This window comes from Pygocentrus nattereri, chromosome 25 (assembly GCF_015220715.1).
Source record: "Pygocentrus nattereri isolate fPygNat1 chromosome 25, fPygNat1.pri, whole genome shotgun sequence".
In the NCBI taxonomy this organism is placed as follows: domain Eukaryota; kingdom Metazoa; phylum Chordata; class Actinopteri; order Characiformes; family Serrasalmidae; genus Pygocentrus; species Pygocentrus nattereri.
The window spans coordinates 28,022,323-28,046,695 of NC_051235.1; the positions used below are offsets into that span (position 1 = coordinate 28,022,323).

The following is a 24,373-nucleotide window of genomic DNA, read 5'->3' on the forward strand; positions in this document are numbered from 1 at the left end:
ATGAATCCATTTATTTATTTTTCTCCATGAAGTTCGTTCAGTTATTTACAGTAAAGAATAACCACAAAAGATACAAAATTAGAAAAAATTATACTTAAATTTAAAGGCACTCCAGCCTCCAACCAGCTAGTCAATTTTAAAGAAAGGACGTTCATAAAATATAAATAAAATAGGAACAGTCCATCCATCAGCGTAAACCAAGTCTTCTCCATTGTTGCAAGTGTTCATGCTTGACATCAGTGGGACAAAATGAGCTATACACAAAATATATACTCAGTACTGTACAATGAAAAATAGAGTCCCGTTCAGGGCAGGGCTGTGGTAGCACCTAGAAGTGCTTAGGTGACCATACAAGAAAAGAAAAACAAACAAATGGGCGGAAAAAAAAAAAAAAAGTTGTCTTCATTCTGTCAATAAGGAACATACCAAGGCTGGGCTCTTCCACCGCCCCTGAAACAAGGTCAGTAAATCTGTTCTTCACATGAGCAACATACACAGTCTACACAATACTCGCATTTGGATGTCTCCCCTATTTATCGTCCACTTAGAACGTCCTGATTTATGTACCATGAATATAAAGTCTTTCATTTCTACGTCACTATTTTCCAGCCTCTCTTTATCTGTTAGAACAGGGGTGTCTAACTCAACCAGTAAAAAGGCCATATTTTTAAAAATCATCAAATCAGTGGGCCAGAGGGGAAAAAAAAAAAAAAAAAATTATATTTATTTAAATAATTGTGCTATAACCTGAACTGCCCATTGTTTATTCAAAATATGCAAAAACATCAACAGTAAAATACAGCCACTTGTAGTAGACCATAAGATATTACTTGGGCACTTGAAATATTAAATTTAAATGTCAATTTTATATAATTATATACAAATAACTGCTCTGTCTTTTAAACCTACCTATTTACTTGAACTGGACGCCTGGCGTCCCTTCTTTGCTGCTCGGGCTCACTTTCTGAGCTGCTGAGCTGACCGAGTGTTTATGTTGGTTGAAGTGCAGCAGAAATGCCTTTGGTGATGTGACTGGTGTGGAATTTTGCAGAATTGTGTAGAACTGCGGTGTAACCGCTGTCCCATAGACTGTTGTTGGAGTAGGAGAGTTGAAGCACATGACGTGGCTGTGCACGCTGGGGACTGTAGTGCAGCACATTGTGAAACAGGCTAATATTAATAGAAAATTTAAATACTTTTGTGGGCCGGACAGGATTGTGCGGTGGACCTGATCATCAGAATAAAACACCATTACTGCGCCTTTAAGACAGAAATATGTAAATGAGGTCTGTTCTGTCTGGGTTTGTGGGCGGGCAACGCTAAACTGCTGAAGGCTGAATCGGCTACTGTGTGTAAATGTTTTTGTGACCTCACAAAACTAGAATTCAAATCAGGCGGTTTTCTTATAGGGACTGTAGGGACTTTTATAATGTGCTGTTACATAAACATTAGAAGAATTAATATTAGAATGAATAATTGGCCTGATTAAGCTGATCACACAGCCTTGACAAGTAAAGCAAGCAAATAGTTTGTGTGTTTACATGAACTTAATAATCCGATAACTGCAGAAAATCAGATTATCAGTAATCTGATCAACGTGTTTACATGCACTTGAGTAATCAGTTAATGGGGAAACTCCGGGTCGACATGAGTCAGACAGTAATCAGATTTCTGCTGTACAACCAGCCAATGAGCTTACAGAGTAAGACACGACAAACAGAATGTAAAACTCAAACTTCATATCGTGCCACTTTATCTGAAAACGTGAACATGCATCATTTAGAATATTTAAATCCTTCATTTCGTCAAGGTTTCAGGGTCACTCCAAAAGAGTTTTGCTGCGTCTCGCGGCCACGCCGCTCACTTATTTCCGGTACAGCAGTCTGTTTCGCACACGCTTAGACTGAGAAACCCGAAAGAAATCAGAGTAAGAGCTCTCAGCACTGAGAAATCTGATTACTCAGCTAAAATCCAGATTTCTAGACCTTACTCCGATCCAAGAAATCAGTGTGCGCTGTTTAGATGACCACTTGAACAATCATAACTGCAGAAATCTGATTATGACCGGATTATTGGGTGCATGTAAACACGCTCACTGTTTGCACTCAACCCACATCAGACTACACAACGATGAAATAAGAACGCTGCTGCACCGAGTGAAGCACTGACCTGATAAAGCCACGAAACCTGCCGTTGTTAAATCTGGAGCCGCGGAAGCCTCTACCTCTGAACCGGCCGCCCCGCAGGAACCCCCTGTCTGTGGTGCTAATGCCCGGCATGTTGGTTCTTTTAGGTAATACCTGTGGTCAAAATACAGCAGTGCTGAGTGATCCTGATGTTCCAAACGTAGCACAGTTTCTGATATTTTAAGTGCGATGAATAAAGTTAATTTTCTTAAACAATCTCTGTTTCTGACAGCTTGTTTGGATCGTGTTGTTCCACCGTCTTCCCTTAAAATCAATGCAGAGGGAACATTAAACAGAAAGCAGATTTACACAAAGGAAACACGGTTTCTGTTGTGAAAAAAACCTTGTATCTTCATTTTTGCTGTTTGACAATTTGAAAAAGGCAGGCGCCCTGTATGTTGTGTAAACATTTAACGATAAACAGACCAACATAAACGAATATAAATAGATATTTCTCCTTTTACTTCCATTAAAAGTTGAGAAAAGTCGTTTCTTCTACTGTAAAGTTCCCTTTTTAATATAGAAGGCTTTGTTCTGAGAGCAGTGAAATATTCAGTCATATTCAAAAGTCTGGGCACCCCACCAAATCATGTTATGTTGATTTTCCGAGTGAATACAAGTGAACACATCCTCTACAGCAGGAGGGCTCAATCCTGGAGATCTACCACCCTGAAGAGCTCGGATCCAGCACACCTGGCTCATATAGTCAGATGCCCCTGAAGGCCTTGAATACCTGGATCAGGTGTGTCAGATTAGGGTTGGAGCTAAACTCTGCTGGAGGGTAGAACTCCAGCACCAGGACTGGGCACCCCTGCTCCACAGAGAACACACTTCTGCACATTTTAATGCATAATTACTCTTTATTCGCTGAATTTAACATATTAGGGGAAAAAATAAACATAAAATGTGTAGATTTTACGTCTTTCCAGCACGGTAGCCTCTTCAACTACCGGTGGTTCCAAAACGCACTTCGTCTTATTCTTCATAACCTTTATATTTCATAAGCTCCACTCAGAATCTGGGCGTCGTGTGAGGCTGTAGCTCTTCTCTCCAGTCTAATAGACGGTGACGTCATTTTAAACCCTTATAATAAAAGAAGCTGAACTCAGTTTGTTTTTCTACTGAAAGTCGACCCGTTTTTCCCCAAATCTGGGCTCTAAACTATAAACAGACGGCGTCTCTTCAGTGATCTGCTCTGGAAACATCACTTTTAGAAAACAACACAAAGAGCGTCGGAGATTTTTGGCTTCTAGAAGTAAATTGTAAGCATATCGTGATGTGTAGATCATAAAATACGTGTTCTGTTGATTTGAGTGGAGCTTTTACCAAAAAAATAAGTGAATAAATAAAAACTTGCATTTATTTCATGCAGTTACTGAATAATTTGCCTTATGATTTGGTCACGAAAATTCAAATGGAAAAACCAAAATATACCTTAGAGGATAAGAGGTTAGCCTCAGCAAATAAACACACATTTTAGTGCACAATTTCTAATACAGTGACACATTTAAGTGTTCTTCATAGAGGATCTTCCTCTTTCGGCTGCTCCCTTTAGGGGTCGCCACAGCGGATCATCTGCCTCCATCTTGCCCTATCCACTGCCTCCTCTACTTTCACACCAACCATCTCCATGTCCACCTTCACTACATCCATAAACCTTCTCTGAGGTCTACCTCTTCTCCTTCTACCCGGCAGCTCCATCTCCAACATTCTTTGCCCAATATATCCACTATTCCTCCTCAACACATGTCCAGACCATCTCAACCTGGCCTCTCTGGCTTTATCTCCAAACTGCTCCACCTTCACTGTCCCTCTGATCTGCTCATTTCTAATCTTGTCCAGCCTTGTCACTCCCAACGAAAATCTCAGCATCTTCATCTCCGCCACCTCCAGCTCAGCCTCCTGTCTTTTAGACAGAGCCACAGTCTCCAAACCACACATCATAGCAGGACGCACTGCTGTCTTGTAAACATTCCCTTTCACTCTTGCTGCTGTCCTTCTGTCACACATCAGCCATGACACCCGTCTCCACCCACTCCATCCTGCCTGCACCCTTTTCTTCACCGCTTTTCTACACTGTCCATTGCTCTGGATGGTTGACCCAAGATATTTGAAGTCATCCACCTTTACGACCTCTACTCCTGGCATCTTCACCTTTCCACCTGCCTCCCTCTCATTCACACACATGTATTCCGTCTTGTCTCTACTGACCTTCATTCCTCTCCTCTCCAGCGCAAACCTCCACCTCTCCAGATTCTCTTCCACCTGCTCTCTACTCTCACCACAGATTACAAGGTCAACCCGGTCCTCGACCGATCTGTTATGGCAATCATATTTGTGATCCGCATGATAGTTTTGGCACAAGTTTTACGCCGGATGCCCTTCCTGATGCAACCCTCACCATTTATCCGAGCCATTATCCTAAAGGCTGGTTTAACATATTTTCAGTTAGAAAGTCAACAGAACAGGTTTTGTCGACGGGGTGTTCAGACTTCTGTAAATAACTGCAGTTGCTCAGTGTTCCTGCATTTCGAGCCGCTCTTTCCACACAGAAACGGTCAGATCGGCGCTCTCAGTCCCGACACCTCATGTGAATGCAGCACTGCTTCCACACTGCACTAACGCTTCAGATGCATGGACAGATGTCCCGAGAGCCAAGAGCTTGTCGCAGTCATTGTGGCATACTGTGCTGAATATCTAGGAGGGCTATACGCAACATGCTGTACGTCAAGCAAGATAACAGGAGATACTATATAAACTTATTTTACTCATCTCATTTATTCCTCCATTTATTTTGTTTGTGATTCTTAGTCTTGTTTTAATTATAATTATCTTATCATCGTTTGTCATTTTAGTTCCTTTTTTTGATCTTATCCTTGCGTCTTCTGATTACCACCTTTTCCCGTTCAGTTAGGTTTTAATTACTGTTTTATATTTTCTACTGCTTACATATTTTACTTACTGGATTTGAGTCATTTTTATCTTTTGATCTTACACACCATCAGTCCCCTTTTGTCCTGCATCACCTCGGCAACACCGTAAATGAGGGTCACCCTCAATGTTCTCCAAGGTTAAAAAGGTTGATTGATAAGACTGTCTGACAACAGCGAGAACCGTTTTTAAAAGGTTCCACCCTTCACAATCTTAAGACGAGCTTCACAAACAATTCTTATTTAAATGAATTTAGTTTTACAACCGTCTGTGGAGTCTACTATAAAAAAAACCCCACAAATAAATAAATACAAACAAGAAACAAGCTGCTCGGGACAATTATTAATCAAAACTAGTTCTGTGAAATTCGAAATGGGGGAGGGAAAAAAATTATATATATATATATATATATATATATATATATATATATATATATATATATATATATATATATATATATATATATATATATATAGCTCAAAAAGTCTTCCTAAAAAAAATTATATTAAATATAATATAATTTTTATATTATCCCAACCTTACTCACCTTAATGAGGCGTCCTCTGAACAGGGTTTCGTCCAGGGCCATAGCCGTCCTCACCGATTCTCTATCGGAAAACTCAATGTAGGCAAACCTGATGAAAAGTGAAAGAATGTGGATCCTAACGCTCGTTCATTGTGCTAAAACAGACGAACACAATCCTCTCCTCACCCTTTAGGATGGCCAGTGAATTTATCACACAGGATGGTGACCCTGTTAACGTGACCACAGCCATTAAAGTGGATCTCCAGCTCGTCTGCGGTGGTCCCGTAATCCACCTGTTTCCGTTCAAAACAGCACTTGCAGTATTGAAGTTGCACAGGACAAACAAGACAGAGGAAGCTTGTAGTGCTCGACTCATTCGGTGCAAATACGACGGTGAAAAACGCTACGCATGTGTTTACAACACCGTGAGCCTATTTACACTCCGTCTCATCTCCCACTACCATTTTATCTAGAACAGATTCCAAAAACCTCACATCCAACAGTAACTTTTCAGTAGAACGGAATAAAAGTCTTACTAACTTCTGATGCAAGTTAACATGGAGAGTTTTTCATAGTGAAACTTTCACACAATGATTTTTCAAATGATGACAAACTATAGAAAGAACAAAAACAGAGAATCAAGATTGTTCAAGGTTTGCTCTGATCGCAACATGTTTACCTGCATGTTTGTTTATTTTTCATTTATTTTCCACATAAATGCATCTCTTAGAAAAATAAAAATCTGATTTGCATCAGTGCTGCTTCTCCCAGGAACAACAAGGACAACAACAACCTTTGTTATGTTATCCCTGGTTGCTGCTAAGGTGTTGCTAGGCTGTTGCTATAGAATCCCAGGTGGCTGCTAAGTTAGTGCTGGGCTGTTGCTATAGAATCCCAGGTGGCTGCTAAGTTAGTGCTGGGCTGTTGCTATAGAATCCCAGGTGGCTGCTAAGTTAGTGCTGGGCTGTTGCTATAGAATCCCAGGTGGCTGCTAAGTTAGTGCTGGGCTGTTGCTATAGAATCCCAGGTGGTTGCTAAGGTGTTGCTAGGCTGTTGCTATAGAATCCCAGGTGGCTGCTACGTTAGTGCTGGGTTGTTGCTATAGAATCCCAGGTGGTTGCTAAGGTGTTACTAGACAGTTGCTATGGTATCCCAGGTGGTTGCTAAGTTAGTGCTAGGCTGTTGCTATAGAATCCCAGGTGGTTGCTAAGGTGTTGCTGGGTCATCGCTTTGGAATCCCAGGTTGCTGCTAAGGTGTTGCTAGGCTGTTGCTATAGAATCCCAGGTGATAGCTAAGGTGTTACTAGACAGTTGCTATGGTATCCCAGGTGGCTGCTAAGTTAGTGCTAGGCTGTTGCTATAGAATCCCAGGTGGTTGCTAAGGTCTTGCTGGGTCATTGCTTTGGAATCCCAGGTTGCTATTCTTCCTATAGTTTGCATGAAATAAAATCAATAAAACTTTAAATTAAACTGGCTGTAAACAAGTTATCACTGAAGGTTGTAACTAAATTAAGTCTTGCTTGGCGCAGGCCTAATTTTCACTAGTGCTGTTCTGTTTGTGACGAGTAAAGCTATATGTGGCTTTCGGTGGGGGTGGGGGGCTGGTGGGGGTTTGGAATTCCATTTTCACTTGACCCAGCTGCCTCGCCAATTCTGCTCAAAACACCTCCCGAAGTGTCAGTGATCGGATAGCAACCCGGCTCTGTTTTTATTTACTTTTGCCCTTTTCAGGGTCAGACAGCTGTTCAATCAAAGTGCAAACAGGCTCACAGAAAAGTTTATGGTGCACAAAAAGGAAAACTCCTTAGCAAAACAGGAGGCCTTACGTTCCCCACATAGACAGATCTGTTGTCTGCATCCATTCTCTCCTCATGAGTCATACTGTAGAAAAGTCCTGGGGAGGAAACACACAAATCATCTGCTGAAAACATCTGAACACATCTACACAAACACACAGTGCAGAAAAGGTCGTCAGGGTAGCTGTAATATTCACGTTAATATTCAGATTTCCTTTTTGTGTCTCTGTTGCCAAGGGTGAGCAATATGGCAAAAATATAATATCATGATGCCTGAAGACGCCTTCATGATGCACGACAGACTGGATGTGCCAATGCGAGAACTCATGTGGGCCGATGTGGATATAAAACACTCATGAAATGTAAAAATTTAGGGACTGTGCATACCTGGAGAAGTATCATGGAGAAGCATGATGCAGTGAAAGGTATAACATTTTAGCTCTTCTCTAATACAACAAACACACCATCAAATACGGGTTCAATCTGAAGATCTGCCACACGCAGACAAAGCAATTACCAGCCAATACTGATATTGTGCATTCCTTGTGTTTAGGATTTCTTCCACATTTATAAAAAAAAAAAAAAGATGAAAAGCTATGCATAAAATATTTTTTATTAAAATGTATGCAAAAATAAATCATTTGTGAAATTAAGGGGGCGGGAGGAGACAATTACATAGTGGGCTGACATCCAGTCATACTAAATTACTGTGTTTTAAGTACTAAAGCTTATGAATCTACTACCCCCTGGTTGTTTACAGTTTCTATATAACTGGTCAATCTATTTTTCATGATCCATGCAGATGTAAGCTGTACTTACCAAACAACTGATTTATGCAGAAAAACATATCAGAGCCACCTCACTTGTCACAATAACATATTGGCCACCCTTACCCGAAACACTAGAAAGGTGCACAACTGCTACAAAAAGGCCGTTCCTGCGCTGACAGCAGCGTCTTTAGCTAAGAGCAAGCCTCAGGCAGCAGGAGAGCCCTTCTGGGGCACGGCTCATTGGGCAGCGATGAAGCACATGTGAGAAGCACCACGGCCCAGCAGATGGGCTCAGGTGCAGGCCAGCTGATTGAGCTCACCTGCCTGAGGGCTGTAGAGAAGCTGCTGTCTCTCTCCTCCGTACTGCACCTCCCTCAGCTTCTCCGCCTCCTCCTCCATCTCCATCACACGGGCCTTGATGGCCTCCAGCTCCTGACAAGGTGCAGGAAGAGAAGATCTGGCAAGTGAAATCATCTTAAAATGCAGGATTTCTAGGCATTTTCACTTGTTTTGAAGGAGAATTGCACCAACTTTTAAGATGTCAGGTAAACCAGTAGTTTCCTTTACGGTGATCGTGATAGGAACCAGAGCTCCCTTAACCCTGGTTTTCAGTGGTCAGGACCTCCATGGACCCTCACATAGCAGGTACAATTTGGGTGGTGGATCATTCTCAGCACTGCTGTAACACTGACATGGTGGTGGGGTGTTTGTGCAGGTTTGTTGTGCTGGTCTGAGTGGATCAGACAAAGCAGTGCTGCTGGAGTTTTTAAACACCTCAGTGTCGCTGCTGGACTGAGAATAGTCCACCAACCAAAAACATGCAGCCAGCAGCGTCCTAGGAGGGACGCTGAGCAAGGTAGGAGTGTCTAATAGAATGGACAGTGAGTGGGCACAGTGTGTAAAAACTAGCAGCACTGCTGTGTCTGATCCACTTGCACCAGCACAACACACTAACACCACCACCACGTCAGTGTTACTGCAGTGCTGAGAATGACCCACCACCCTAATAGTACCTGCTCTGTGAGGGTCCATGGAGGTCCTGGCCACTGAACAACAGGGTAAAAGGGGGTAACAAAGGATCAGAGAAACAGATGGACTACAGTCTGTAACTGTAGAACTACAAAGAGCAGCTATACAGTAAGTGGAGCTGATAAAATGGACAATGAGTGGAGAAACAAGGAGGTGGTCAGAATGTTACGCCTGTATATATAGGCAAGATGTCTGGTTCCCACTCCATTCCGACTCCAAGTTTCCAAGTTTTAGCAGTAAATTGTAAGCAGACACAAATATGTGTAAATCATAAAACACATTGTGTTAATCTGAGGGAGCTTTTATTATATATACATATAATTTCATGCAGTTACTGAATTATTTGCCTTACGATTTGGTCACATAAATTCAGATGGAAAAAACAAAATATACCCTGGAAAACAGGAGGTTTTAACTAAGCCAACACAAGTAGGCCTCACTGTGCTAAAACAGGGCAAAAAGGACAATAGTATGTTTTTAATCCATAAGCAAGTCTAAAAGTCAGAGTAAATGAACTCACTTGACCAAGATGCACCGCAAAAAAGCCTGAAGAGAACAGCCCAAAGGTTTAAAAACACTGTTCAACGGTTCTTTAGAAAAGGGTATGGTTCTGCCAAGAACTATGAGGTCTATATAGAACCATTTCGAACTTAAATGTCTCTTTACATGGCGATATGGTTCTTCAGATGGATGGAGAATGTGCTGTAGATGGTTTTATATAAAGAAGATTCTTCTACCGTTACTCTGTCAGGTTTGTTACAACAGAAGAACCCTTTCTGGTGCTAGACAGAACCGTTTTGCCATGCCCATGCAAAGGGTTCTTTGAGTGATCATGGTGGAACCTTGGTGGAACCAACAGCAGAACCATTTTCAAAAAGGTGCTACATACAGAGCGATATACAACACACTCTCCATCAGTCTCAGTATGTGTATGGATTAGACACAGAACTAAATAAACAGAACCACCTTTTTTTGGTGAAGAACCACAGAAGAACCTGCTGGCATCACAGTTAACAACTCAATGTAGAGCCAGTTAGGAAAGCCTAGAGGAGCAAAGCCACCACTTTGTCCTCTTTTAGAAGCAAATACACGCCACGCAGCCTCGCCTTCACGAACTACACCCACAGTAAAGTCGTGTAGGAACTTACTGGATCCTCCAAGAACTGATTTCCAGAGTTCAGAGCTCCTTTAATGTCGTAAATCTGCTCCGCCATGTCAACAAACAGAGACACTCGCTTCTTCGCTCATGCCCCTTTAACCTAGCCTCCTCTTCTCAACGAGCTCAGGACTAAAAGCGCTCAGGAGCACGACTTATCTTGTAATTAGGTCGGAAATTTATGAACTGGCGCAAAAAAGAAGGGACTAAGGGTAATACGTTGCTAACAGGCTGAGGGGGAAATGGTCTTTCTTCAGGTTATAAACAGTTAGCCTAGCTGCCAGGAACCGGGCGGCTTTAATCAGCCATCAGCTCAGCTGCAGGTCATGTGATCCTCCATAACCCTGCTTTATAGACATGCTCGAGTTCTCTGATATCCAGTGAAGCCAGGTTGCTATGATGAACTGCTTAAAGTGTTAACAAAGTCATTCAGGGTGGTGTGACGTGAAATGCTCTCAAATGCTCCAAACAGACTAGAGGCACAATGGTGGTGAATGGAACCAGACGTCTGAGTGTCTAAGAGCTCCCTAACAAAAGGTTAGGAATGACCATTAGAGAACATAGTTTCCTGTTGGATCCCATGCACCCTGCTAGAAAAAAAAACCCAGTATAGACATGGCTGGTCACCACCACAACCAGCATGTTGTGTTTTGGATGCTTGTATGCTGGTCAACCTGCATTACCACCCTGCCTGACCAGCTAAACCACCTTAAAACATGCTTATGCTTTATACCAGGGCAGGCATCTGATATATGACCATGTATACACTGTATTGCCAAAAGTATTTGCTCGTCTGCCTTAGCACGCATATGAAATTGAGTGAGATCCCGTTCTTAATCCATTGGGTTTCATGCGATGTCGGCCCACCTTTTGCAGCTATAACAGCTATAACTCTTCTGGGAAGGCTTTCCACAAGGCTTAGGAGTGTGTTTATGGGAATTTTTGACCGTTCTTCAAGAAGTGTATTTGTGAAGTCAGACACTGATGTTGGACGAGAAGGCCTGGCTCACAGTCTCCGCTCTTATTCATCCCAAAGGTGTTCTATCGGGTTGAGGTCTGGACTCTGTGCAGGCCAGTCAAGTTCTTCCACACCAAACTTGCTCATCCACGTCTTTATGGACCTTGCTTTGTGCACTGGCCATTCTCAAACTGTTCCCACAAAGTTGGGAGCATGAAATTGTCCAAAATCTCTTGTGCTGAAGCATTAAGAGGTCCTTTCACTGGAACTAAGGGGCCGAGCCCAACTCCTGAAAAACAACCCCACGCCATAATACCCCCTCCACCAAACTTTACACTGGGCACAATGCAGTCAAAGTACTGTTCTCCTGGCAACCGCCAAACCCAGACTAGTCCATCAGATTGCCAGACAGAGAAGCGTGATTGGTCCCTCCAGAGAACACGTCTCCACTGCTCTAGAGTCCAGTGGCAGCACTTTACACCACTGCATTCCATGCTTTGCATTGCGCTTGGTGATGTAAGGCTTGGATGCAGCTGCTCGGCCATGGAAACCCATTCCATGAAGCTCTCTACGCTGTTCTTGAGCTGATCTGAAGGCCACATGAAGTTTGGAGGTCTGTAGTGATTGACTCTGCAGAAAGTTGGTGACCTCTGTGCACTATGCCCCTCAGCATCCGCTGACCCCGCTCTGTCATTTTACGTGGCTGACCACTTCGTGGCTGAGTTGCTGTCGTTCCCAATCGCTTCCACTTTGTTATAATCCCACTGACAGTTACATTTACATTTACGGCATTTTGCTGACGCTCTTATCCAGAGCGACTTTCAATTTGATCATTTTTTACACAGGTAGGCCAAGGCAGTGTTAGGAGTCTTGCCCAAGGGTATAGCGTAGGGTGCTTGCCCTGGTGAGGTGACTGTGGAATATTTAGTAGTGAGGAAATTTCACGACTGGACTTGCTGCACAGGTGGCGTCCGATCACGGTACCACGCTGGAATTCACTGAGCTCCTGAGAGCGACCCATTCTTTTACTAATGTCTGTAGAAGCAGTCTGCAGGCCGAGGGGCTCGGCTTTATACACCTGTGGCCATGGAAGTGATTAGAACACCTGAATTCAATGATTTTGATGCATGAGTGAATACGTTTGGAAATATAGTGTAGTAAAATGGGTCAGGTATATATTTAAAAAAATATGTGCTTATGTTGTATACATATGTATCACATATTAGATATATAGGAATAATAGACTATATGGATGATATATGGCTTATACATGGTTTAATACATCCCAGTACAGTTATAAATGCAAAAAAAAATAGAAAAAAATAAAGCATAATCTACAAAATGCACAGGCCACATTTTGTGATTTTTTTTTTTTTTATTCTTTTCAAACCCAGTATATTTTCCCCATGTATGCACTAGCAAATAAACAGTAATTGTGCATTAAAATGCACAGACATGTGTTCCCTGTAGACGATGTGTTCATTTTGTACTTATTTCTGAACTTATTTTCATTCAGAAAACCGAGAAAACGGTGCCCAACCCTTTGCATCGGACTGTATATAAAAGATGCACATATACAAATTTATGTGTAAATATATATTTACATAGACAAGTCAACCACAGGTCTCCACTTTTTGGCATTATATACACTACAATCAAATAAAATTCAGCTTAATTAATGTATTCATTTAAATTCTGTGACCTGTAAAAGTTTTAAAATAACTCGCTGCCCCACCCCCAAAACACTTTTTGGTCGGGGGCTTCCTAAAAACAGTTTAAAACGATAAATATGAAAATACATAAAATTAATGCTTGGATTTCTGAGGGTTTAAATGAGGCGCTGTCTGTTTCGAAAAGAGAAAGCCGTAAGAAATGAATGGAGGATGGTTTACGACACTGTTGCGTCACCACTGGCTTGCATACTATTTGATCAGTTATCATTTATATTGAGATCATATTTCGGGGCCATCTCCAAAAAAATCACCCCATAACCTCCAAAAACATACAGAGTAATGAACTGGGAGTTGAACAGCGATTTTTTTTATGGACATTCTTGAAAAAGATGGTTCTTCAAGGGCTCTTTAGTAAAGAAAATGGTTCTATGTAGATCCATGAACATTCAAAGAACCCTTTGCATTAGTAACGGGCTCTTTGCATCGTGAAAGGGTTCTTCAGACTGATGGAGTCTGTGTTGTAGATGCTCTTAAGCACCCAAAGGGGTTCTTCTATTGTTCCAAACTTGGTAGCGTAGCAATAGAAAAACCCTTTGGGTGCTATATAGAACCCTTTTTAAAAAGGTTCTATATAGAACCATCTATGGCACATTGTCTTTCAATCTGAATATCCCTTTCATGACGCAAGGAACCCTTTGATCATGCAAAGGATTCTTTGAGTGCTCATGGCTCTACGCAGAACCCTTTTGTTTACTAAAGAACCCTTAAAGAACCACCTTTTTTAAGAGCATAGTGAGTAAAAGGGCTGTACTTTGCTATATTTTGCTTTGAGATTCCTCAGACTTCACTAGACTAGCAGTAAAAGCTGCTTTTGAACACTTGCTGTCATATAAGACCTCATTTCATTCAGCACATGCAGATGAGCAGAGTCCCCTGTTGGCAACATCATGGGTGACTGCCCAAGAAAGGAAGCTGCCCAAGAAATGACACGACGTGAGGGCTGTTTTATATTTCACTGTCTTTTTTAATTACACAGATACGTATCTCAACACAGACAATAACCTGATTTAGAATGTTTACAGCGTCACATATCCAACGAAGCGCACAGTAAGGGAGGGGAGGGGGCAGCAAAAGAGGGAGGAGAGCATGCAAGGAAAAAAAAATCAAAAATTAAAAATCAAAAATTTCTCCTGGCACAGTTCACTTCATCTAGAGACTGATAACAGGACCTTTAAAGAGGAAAAAAAAACATATTCTTCATCACACCAACATTTTCCTACAGAAACAATGTCTTTTCTGTAACAATGTATTGCACAGTACAGTAAATAATGTTTCCCTAAACATGTCAAACCAAGCCTTCGCCTTTTAGGTTAAATTTACAAAAAAACGTCGAGCATTCGGGAGATCAAGCGTCCACTCCAGCTTTGCTTACGATAGCGTCTTATTAGTGTGAGGTCTGAAGTACAATAGGATGAGCCATGTCCACTGGAAAAGGGTCCCTAAATAGAGATAGAAGGGCTTTGGAAAGGCCTGCATGCAGCCTGGCTAGCAAAACATCGCAGCTATACCCCTCATGGATGCCATAAATAAAGGAAAGAAGGTTGCAGTTATCTCAGGATAAATATAATCGGATGCTTAAAAGAGCAGTTCACCCAAAAATGTGAAAACGACAACGCTAACAGCGCACCAGTTCTGACTTAACCAAATGACATCATGCTAACTGCTAACTAGCGCCCATTAGCATTACTGGGTGAGCTTCTTCTTTTCACTAAACGCGCCATCGTCGGGGTTACACTTCAAAAACATGGTCCAAGGGCTCTTTAGTGAAGCCAGTGGTTCTATTTAGAACCATCAGCTCTATGAAAACCATCTGCATGCTTAACCGGTTCTTCATGTGGCGAAATAGTTAACAAGAGAACCTTTTTTGGTGCTATATAGGCCCATACAACACGTTCTCCATCCATCTGAAGAACTATTTCACCATGCAAAGAGCCAATTACGCATGACATGGTTCTATTTAGAACCATCAGCTCTATGAAAACCATCTGCATGCTTAACCGGTTCTTCATGTGGCGAAATAGTTAACAAGAGAACCTTTTTTGGTGCTATATAGGCCCATACAACACGTTCTCCATCCATCTGAAGAACTATTTCACCATGCAAAGAGCCAATTACCCATTACATGGTTCTATTTAGAACGTACGGTTCTAGATACAACCATTGTCTTTCCTCAAGAACCCTTGAAGCCCATCTTTTTTAAGTGGGTTAGTGTAGCTTCTGCGCTGATGTGGATATACATTTCTCTCCAAGGGTCCCACGATAAGCAACAGGCTAACGAGCCCAAATATCTCCCCAACCCCCAGCCCCCCAGCACCACCACCACCACCACCACAGATCTGCTCAGAGAACCAGCACCCCCCCTCACACTCTGTGCCAAGGACAGTGAAGATATATACAGATGCAATAGCATTTCTTCCCTTTTATTTGGTTCAACTTTGGTTGGAGACACAATGAGCCACAAATCAGATCATATACGGCTGGGCTTGTATATGAAACGAATGTGACGAGCTAAGCAGACATGCAAAGCGTGGAGGAAGAAAGAAGGGAGCGAGTGAAGTGCATGCGCTTTCTCTGCTTTAATTTTGCTTGCGGGTGTTCTATTAAAGCTCTGGAGATTCAAGTAGTTTCGTACAGCAAAGGATCATGAACAGAAAGCCTCTATCTCTCTCAAGCACACATTCATCCCCTCTTCACGCAACTCATTCGCTCTCACAAACAATATCTGTCACATCCTTGAGCAAGGCTAGCTTCGTGGAGTTATCTGATGCTTTGGATTCGCAGAAACATGCAACTCTCTTCTTTTATAAGCTATGCGTGTTTGGTGCCGACTTGTGCTTCGAGCGTTCGGTTTATCCCCTACACTTTGGTTCACAGTTCACGCAAAGTCCAGAATGCTAACGCTGCGCGCAGAGATGCTTTGGTCTGTGCTTTCAGTTGTTTGGGATAGCTGTGGCATATGTTAAGCTACAATGAATGTTTGAATTAAAAAAAATAATAAAATGTGTTTAAAATTAAATGACTTCAACGGAGTGGCACTTTTTGGGGTTCTTAAAGATCTTATGCCTCATATGTCTAAGAGTACAATTAGAACATTTGTTTGTGTCTGTGTTAAAGAGCCACTTCGGCCTAAAACTAGCCTTTAATATTCTATTCAGCTTCATCAGTCTGGCAGAACTTGTTTTGAAATTTTATCTCTTTTATTTGATATTCGGCTTTTCGCTTCTAGCAGTGACGTTCGCTATCTGGCTACCCGTGCCGGAAACGTACTTCATGCAAAAAATGCTTTGCGCTACACCGAAACTGCACTCCAAAATCTTGTGACGACTCACTCAGTAACATAAAGCAATGCAAGCGCAACGTGCATTCTAAGCATTTCAGCAAGGGGGCGCTATAGCGAGAGCAAAGCCTGGTTGATGAGTCTCTAATGACTCATCAGCGCATATGAACATATATATTGTATGTACAAAAAATATCTTTACAAGAGAAGAAAAATAAGCTGCTAAACTTTTAACGCAGGCTGATGTAACAAGAATTTATTAAGTCATTTTGGACCATTTCTATTTGCTATTTTAGGCCAAATTTCCATACAGTGTAAATGGAGGCTGTTCTTAAAATGACATAATTTTTTTTTTAAATATTAGAAGAGGACGTACAAGGTTTTGATCTGACGTACATCATCACCTCTTCAGGCTTGTCATTTTTCAGAAGCTCCTCCCACCTTCGAGATACATCATCAGAAGGTTTTCCTACTGTTTAAACTGGGAAATCTCACTGTCGGGACTATTGTGGCCCCACTGCAGGAGGTGAGTGGGGACATTCCCAACAGATTTAGCCAGTTTTACATTCTTTATTTTGGCCGAAGTGTCTCTTTAAATGTGATGACACACTGGTTGTATTGAAAGTGGCATAAATGTTTGAATGCGAGATTCACGTCTATTCAACTCTTAAAAATAACGGTTCCTAAACGGTTCTTGGATGCACAGTTTTATGACGAAACCTTCAACTGATAGAAAAGCTATACATTATATGAAGGTTTTTCAAACTTAAGGTTCTTTACACACTCAAAAAGGCCCCTTTCTACTGAAAGTGGTTCTTCTACAGCAAAGCACTCCAAAGAAACCATTTAAGCACTTTTAATTTGAAGGGTATTAAAAACAAGCACCATACACAACGTGAATGTAAATGCTTAATGATAAAGGTGGTGGACGATGGCGCTCGGTTTGCATGTCTGCTAGCGGCACCGTTCTCTGAGCAACATGTGGCTCTCTCGCACTCTTGGACAGGAGGTAGCTAATGAGGAGAGAAGCGGAAGGGTGAGGAGAGAGGAGAAAAGAGGACTGACACTTTTAAAATAAAATAAAAATGCAATAAAAAATGACCCCCAGGTTGGAGAGAATTACCAACACTTCTGTAGTTCAGATGATGTGCTCTTACACTCGCTGTAGCGAGACGTAAAAGCACCACGTAGCTAACAACTTGTATATATTAATTTAGATTAAGAAATGAGAAAATAGATCATTCAAATATGCACTTCGATAAATTAAACGAACGGTCAATCAAAACATCAAAAGCGCTAAAATATGACAACAACACAATAAACAATAAAACCTTCAAGTTTTGGTCCATATCGGAGGTTACGGCACGTGGACAGGACGTTTCGAGTGCACGATTGCCCGTTCAGTCGGTCAATGGCGGGCAGGAACCCTTCACTGTAAAGCTGGAGTGCTTTTGGTTTTTGTTCAGATGATCGAAGATCAAGACACTTCACTCTGCTGCCGAGTACTTTTGTCCTATTGTGGGCACCCTTAGAAACAGCATGGCCCTGGGCTAGCACTTGGCTAGCGTAATGACTTTAATCAGACCCTTTAGTGTAGACCACCACAACTCCACGTGTGTCTCCAGACTTGGTTGTGCCACGGGGGCCTCCACCGCCTCCACCGAGGAGGCTAGCTACTGCATCTGCATATTAAATGAAGAGTTCAGTCAAATAATGCCAGGAGTTCTAATGCTAATGTTGCTAACAGTGAATGAAAGCGAATAGGTAACAGTTAACCCTGTGCAGAGGACATCATGCTTCCGTCGCTACCAGCTTCCATTCATCGTTAGTCATGTTAGACTGTTTGGTCAAGCTATTTATTTTAAGGTTAAAAGACAAAACCTGGGGGGGGGGTCACCAGCTAAACCAGTACCAGACCAGCATAAACCAGCTTAGGCCTGGTTAAACCAGCAGGGACTCACACTGGTCTGTGCCGTTGTTTTTTTCAGCAGGGAGTTTAGCCAGAGAAATCAGTGTTGGCTTGACTTAGCTTGATCCTGGTGTACTGCTCTTGGACCACGGGCAGGTTTGATGTTTGGTTTAGTTTGTGTTTGTGAGGTTATGGACCACCGGCCCGCACAATGGCAACGTTTCACAAAGCTCCAGCGAGAGCTTGGCCAGCAGGACTACCATCAAGAGAGGGGTTACCTGCACCTTATTTACATGGTGGTCACTTTGCTTAGGTGGGAAGAGGGTCAGTCAGCAGCAGTGGGAAAACATCTCAGGAGGTCCATTTGACCATTTTGCATTGCTTTCTTTTCTTCAGTGCTACTTGGTTGGGGTTAGTTTAGCATGAGGAGGCCAGGTAATGCAATTTTCTAGGACGGCTGTAATGTTTATGACCGATTTGCACACACGATGGACGAGGCTCCTCGATTTACGCATTTTTCCACACTTAGTTCCATATGCAAAACATGTGGCTGCTCACAAGTAGACAGCATGTACAGTCACATAGTTAATCATACTTTTGCTTACCACAACCTTCTATCTAACGGACTTGTGAATACAGTGTGCCCTTACCACAGCGTTAGCTTTAGTCCAGAACGTGGCCAGTCCATACAGTTCACATATGGAAACTAAGATGGAAAAACAGCCTCAGGGAATATTAGTTAATGCTTTAAGTGCCTTCAAACTCTCCTTTTACACAGGATGTGATGGAATATTTGAGTCATTGTACAGAAACGTCCATTTCCGAGTCCCTAGTCTTCACAGGTATATTACACTTGAAAAAAAAAATCCTAGGATTACAATTTATTCATATTTTTTAAATAAAACAATAAGATATTTGAACAATTACACCTTCTTGAGACTCGATTTAGCAATATTGGTTTTTAAATCAACCATATAGAATTCCAAGCACCACAGAAGTGCTTGTCCCCACGGTCACGTGTGAAGGGTGAGGCCATATTTTGAGGTTAAAAAAAAAAATTCTGCTGTTTTAACTGCGATAATCTATACATGACAATGGGATATATGAATTATGCCAAATAAATATAATAAAATATATAATGAAAGCTGTGGTCCCCAGGAGTCGTGTCACTGGTGTTACTGGGTAACAAAAATCTCTTATTTTGAAATAAAAGTCACGCTGATGACGTCACTTGACTTTCTTTTACCTGTTTCTGATCTATGAAGAAAAGCACATAAGCACATAAGCGGCAGGCAAGTCCTCTTTGTCTTTTCAGTTACCAGAGATTTTCTCATTCGGCTCATGATTTCATATGAAGCTTTTAGCTGACGTCACTGGTGTGACCGACTTTAGTCTTAGGTATGTATTTAAACACAAATGGATTAAATGACGTATTTTAGCGGATATTCCCTGGCTGACATCATGTGGTTTGATGCTCTGTAGCGCCGTTTCACAAAATGCATTTTTCATTAAAATGTCTCTGGCGTTACCTTTCTTATATGTCACCCCATTGAGGGCTGGTAACACCAGTGACTCCTATGGATAGATAACAAAGTGGACGTTTCTGCAGAATGACCCACTTTCTAACACGGCAATTCACATAGGACTAATGTGTTCGTATGACCTGTGGTTATTTATGTGCTTTGTCTTGGCAGGTAAAGGCTTCCTGATGCCAGGGCTGCCACAGCGTGCCAATGCCGGAGCATGCAGTCGGATTCAGAAGTGATTATATAATAACAGTAATAATAGTAATTACATTACCCTAAAACTGACCTCAATAGCAGGTAAGAATGTGGATTTGTCAAGTTTTTGCTGCACTTTACTACACCTACTGACTAAGTAAGCAAAATGACCACAGCACGAATAAGACGAACACCATATCTGAGATCAGGCCTTATTTTGAAACACTGCCATTGATGCTGCAGTCAACAAGCCGACTGCGTTCACGGAGCGTCACTGCGCTCGTCCTAAAGGAGTGAGTGTGGGGAAATTTCAGCACATCAATCAGCGGAGCCCTCTAGCAGTAATCTATACGAGCAGTGATGAGAAAATCACTCCCCTACCTTCCTCCCCCGCTTTTACCTACGTCTAGATTACATACTATACAGAGTAAAATACGAGGGGAAGGAAGGGGGGGGGCTGAGGCGGGGGGCTTAAAAATGCAGAATGAGTAATTACAATTGCTTTGATTCGGAAGGAAAAGAGTGGAGAGAAATGAAATTCTAGACATTATACTTTAAAGGTTTCTGTTATTTGGCAAACACATTTTTTGGACCTCTTTTTAAATACTATATACATTCACATTAAGTTACTGTTGTTATTTTTAAATATATTTATATGTATATTTATAATATAAGGTTACCCTAAGGGTGGTTTCTGAGGTTCCATTCAGTAGCTGAATTCTCTTCTCTATATTGCACCTCCGTCCTCTCACTGTCTCACAATGCGAGCCATATAAAATACTCTACATGAGGATTTCTCTTCTTCGTCATCAGTATCGATACAAACAAATCGAACAATAAGGTACAGCACAACCTTTCCTCTCCTCGGAGTCTTTTTTTTTCTCGTTTTTTTTTCTTTTTGTTTTTATGTCCCGCTTCATCGTTCAGCCCGAAACTGAAGAAAGAAGACAAAGGAAGGATAAAAGAAGAAAAAAAAAAGTCCCTTTTTTCCTTTTTTTTCTCCCCGGAGTACACACGAGGGCGGCACAGACAGACAGACAGTAGAGACAAAGACATAGAGAAACAGAAAAAAAAAAGGAAATATCTACACGTTTGATCCCTTCTTACATATCCGCTCTGTTCTGTCAAAGAGGGGCGGGGCTTCAGAGCAGGAGAGGAAAAGAGACAAAGGAGAAGGGGGGGAGGTAGAAGGAGAAGAGAAGAGAAGGTAGAGCGAGATAGAGAGAGAGCTAGAGAGAGAGAGAGAGAAGAGGACCTTAGAAGAGTCTACGCCGCCTTCACGAGGCGCATCAGTCTGCTTGTCATGCTTTGGAAAATACGAGGGAGAGTGAAAAGATACAACTCAATGCAAAAAGTTCTCAGCATTCAGAGTGTTTTTTTTTTTTTTGTTGTTTTTTTGCTGCTTTTTTTAGGAAAAAAAAAACAAATTTGCTTCAGAAGGAGGAAAAAAAAGCTCATCCTTAGTGTACAATCCTTGCACGGACAGTCTTTTATTTCTTTCTTTCTTTTTTTGGCAGTTCCCAGTGCCATGTCTTTTCGTTTGAGGCCAAGAGTGCGCTTTTCTGTCGCTCAGTTTCTCATCTTCTTTCCGTCGACTCGTCCACTTTGCCCATCCTTGCCTTCTTTCTTTCTCTCTTTGAGCGGGTCAGTAGGGGTGGTGGGGGGGGGTCAATCCGCTCCTTTCGCTCTCCGCAGAAACCATACTCAGGGTTGAGGAGGTGAAGTCGTTTGCGTTTGGTTACGAGACGAGTGCTTCTCCTTGACTCTTAGTAACTTTGGCAGTGTATTAAAAAGGTTTGGATCGTGTGTTTTTTTTTTTTTTTTTTTTTTTTTTTATCGTAAAATTCATTTGGGTTCGCGTCAGAACAGAGAGGTGAGTCCGGTGTAGGTTTTTCTTGGCTCGCTAGCAAGGTAGTTATCAGGTCTTTAAGCATTATTATTATTATCAACAATATTATTTTTATTATCATCATTATTATTAGCATCATTATTTCTTTTGGATTTTTTTGGACTGTTCTTCGTTTGTCGTTAAAGCCAAAAAACAAACCTGTGAACGAAATCTTTCGTCGTGTGTGGAACGGAACGGAGCGCTGTCCAGATGTGGTCTGTGGAGGGGGTAATATAATCCAGATGTGGTTTTGCTGCCCCTCTGCAGGAGGAGGTGAACGCCTATTCGTCACAAAAACTTCCCATCACTCTCTCTGAGGAAGAGTCCTGGGTGTGGGCTGCCTCCATGCACGCTGGGCTTAAATTACTGAGGCCACGTATTAGCATAGCCAAGCTTAAAGATCTCTCTGTTGATCTTTTTTGTGCCTTATTTATAATAAGACATGCTTTATAATAAATTTTGCGCATTCCCTGGCGCCTTCTCAGTGGCCTTCGGTAACATAAACCCTTTCGGATATTGTGTACATTTGTAGACGGCTGGGAGACCAAGAGCTGTTTTCCATTTTTGGCCCTTTTTACAGTCTTTTTCATTCCAGAGGTTGACGGATTCAGTTAGCTAGGGAGCAAATCTTACGCTGTCTGGTCCTGTGGGCTTGTAAACAGGGTAAACGCATGTGTAAGTGTTGATGGAGATACTTTTGCCAGCTCGTGTTTTGGAGCAGAGAGGGTGCAGAAGAAGCAGCAGCACAGCAGCAGCAGGTATGTGTGTGGGTCACGGGGGGTCAGAGGTAAAGAATCAGCGCGACGAGGAGTCCAGCAGGGCCGGCGTGGCGGGGGTCGTGGAGCGCGAGGCACTGCTGGAGCTGGAGCTGGCGTCCTTTGGGCTGTTGGCCGCTCCGGCCAGGCTCAGGGGTCCGGAGGGGTTGCTTTCGGAGTGCGTGGGCGGGATGCTGGCGGACGAGGAAGAAGAGGAAGTGGATGTGGAAGAAGACGAGGGCGTCCCCGCCCCAAGAGGGATGCTGCTGCTGCTCCCGGGCAGGCCCTGCAGACCCTGGCCGCACACGTGGTGGTGCTTCTCCCAGTCCTTGTGCTGGCAGAAAGAGCCGCAGTAGCGTGCCGTGTTGCACCCGCTGCAGGTCTCGCTGGCTTTGCGGCCGCAGTTCCAGCAGCTCTGCAATACAGAAGAGACGAGTGCATTAGCTGTGTGCACATTTTACACCAAAATAACCCAATGTTATGACTTTCTCAGTGTAGCCTCCTTCAGCAGGCCCCCTGGTGGCCATTTGACCATTGACTCAGATACTTTTTATTTTATTTTAATTAATATAATAATGAAATATGTCTTTCCTGGAAGTCAGTCAATTCCTTGAAACTTAGTTGTTATCTATGTTGTCTGTGTGAGTGTGTGAGATGCTCTGTGTTGAGCAATGAGAGGTAAAAAGAGAGGTGAGAACTTCCTGCTATGAACAGTTCATAGTTTCTACATATCACACAACACTGTTCAACTGCTACTATATTAAAATAGAACTAAACACAGTGAAAACGCTCTTATAGGTGAGTGTGTTCACATGCACTCAATAATCTGATCACAATCTGATTTCGGCAGTTATCTGATTATACAACTGTCTTGTGAACAGCACACAGATTCCTTAGATCGGAGTACGGTCTAGAAATCCAATTAAGAAGTCTAATAAAGAGAACTGGGTTTTAGCTCAGAAGTCAGATTCCTCAGTGCTGTAAACTCTTACTCGGATCTCTCAGCCTGAGCATGTGCGAAACGACGGCAGTACCGGAAATAACCGAGCAGGGTCGCAGCGAGACGAAGAAAAACGACGTTTGGAGCGACGAAAAACTAAATCCATGTGTGAGAAAATGAAGCATTTAAATATTCTTCGTCTTCTAGATGATGTATTTTCACATTTTAGGTGAAGTGCCGCTGTGTTTTACGATAAAAGCTGCGGCATAAAGTTTGAGTTTTATATTATGTTTACGTCACGTCTTCTTCTGTGAGCTTACTGGTTGGTTGTAAAGCAGAAATCTGATTACTGCCTGACTCATGTAGACCTGGACTTTCCACATTCATAACCACATTCATACATAACTGACTGTGTTTCATCACAAAGAGAGATAAGTTAGGCCTGATTAACTGGATTTAGTGAGTCTGATCACACGATTATTTGTAGTTGGCAGTATTTTTAAATGTGGCACGACTGGACCTTTTTTGTCTGTTCCAACTAATCGAATCTCAGAAAAATGAAATATTGTGATGCATAACTTGCATCCTGACTTGATGTATTATAATGTTTATGCCATATAATCCAGTTCAATGTACATTATTTGTTCACTACATTAGCCTCGTAGGTCCAGTGCAAAACTAAACAAGCAAACCTTAGATACCCATCATGACTTGGCTGACCACATTTGGGGTGAGGGGAAAAATCTGTAAACGTGAGTTTTCATCAGTCTGTCACTGTAATTGTGTGGAATTAGCAGA

General features: G+C 42.1%; 2 protein-coding genes across 9 annotated transcripts in view; both read right to left on the reverse strand.

Annotated features, from left to right (window-relative positions):
* Positions 1-130: 130 nt before the first annotated feature.
* On the reverse strand, positions 131-22,128 carry pabpn1l (PABPN1 like, cytoplasmic). 3 transcript variants are annotated; one of them, XM_017722268.2, is made up of 7 exons: positions 10,387-10,702; positions 8,530-8,641; positions 7,470-7,537; positions 5,830-5,936; positions 5,665-5,752; positions 2,170-2,300; positions 131-450 (listed from the first exon to the last, which is right to left on the reverse strand). In XM_017722268.2, exons 1-7 carry the CDS (start codon positions 10,450-10,452, stop codon positions 411-413), a joined length of 612 nt encoding a protein of 203 aa, XP_017577757.1. In that variant the 5' UTR covers positions 10,453-10,702; the 3' UTR covers positions 131-410. The 3 variants fall into 3 exon arrangements, with proteins under 3 accessions (XP_017577757.1, XP_037390505.1, XP_017577756.1); XM_037534608.1 differs by lacking the exons at positions 131-450; positions 10,387-10,702 and adding an exon at positions 22,040-22,128 and having other exon boundaries at positions 2,097-2,300; XM_017722267.2 differs by lacking the exon at positions 131-450 and having other exon boundaries at positions 2,097-2,300.
* Positions 14,029-24,373, reverse strand: part of cbfa2t3 (CBFA2/RUNX1 partner transcriptional co-repressor 3) — a 97,298-nt gene continuing 86,953 nt past the window's right edge. For 3 of the 6 annotated variants that reach the window (XM_017722262.2, XM_017722266.2, XM_017722265.2), the window contains one exon: positions 22,676-23,050. In XM_017722262.2, the coding sequence (XP_017577751.1) occupies positions 22,676-23,050 (375 nt within the window). Of the gene's footprint in view, positions 18,045-21,088; positions 23,051-24,373 lie in introns of those variants that run through there. The other 3 variants (XM_017722263.2, XM_037534603.1, XR_005129653.1) reach the window with 2 other exon arrangements.

Bases quoted from the DNA above. Each gene is read 5' to 3' on its own strand.
- pabpn1l (XM_017722267.2), bottom strand. From the start codon at position 10,452: ATGGCGGAGCAGATTTACGACATTAAAGGAGCTCTGAACTCTGGAAAT. The intron at 8,642-10,386 runs GTAAGTTCCTAC...GCACCTTGTCAG, and splicing joins ATCAGTTCTTGGAGGATCCA to GAGCTGGAGGCCATCAAGGC. The intron at 5,753-5,829 runs GTGAGGAGAGGA...ACTTTTCATCAG, and splicing joins TTCACTGGCCATCCTAAAGG to GTTTGCCTACATTGAGTTTT.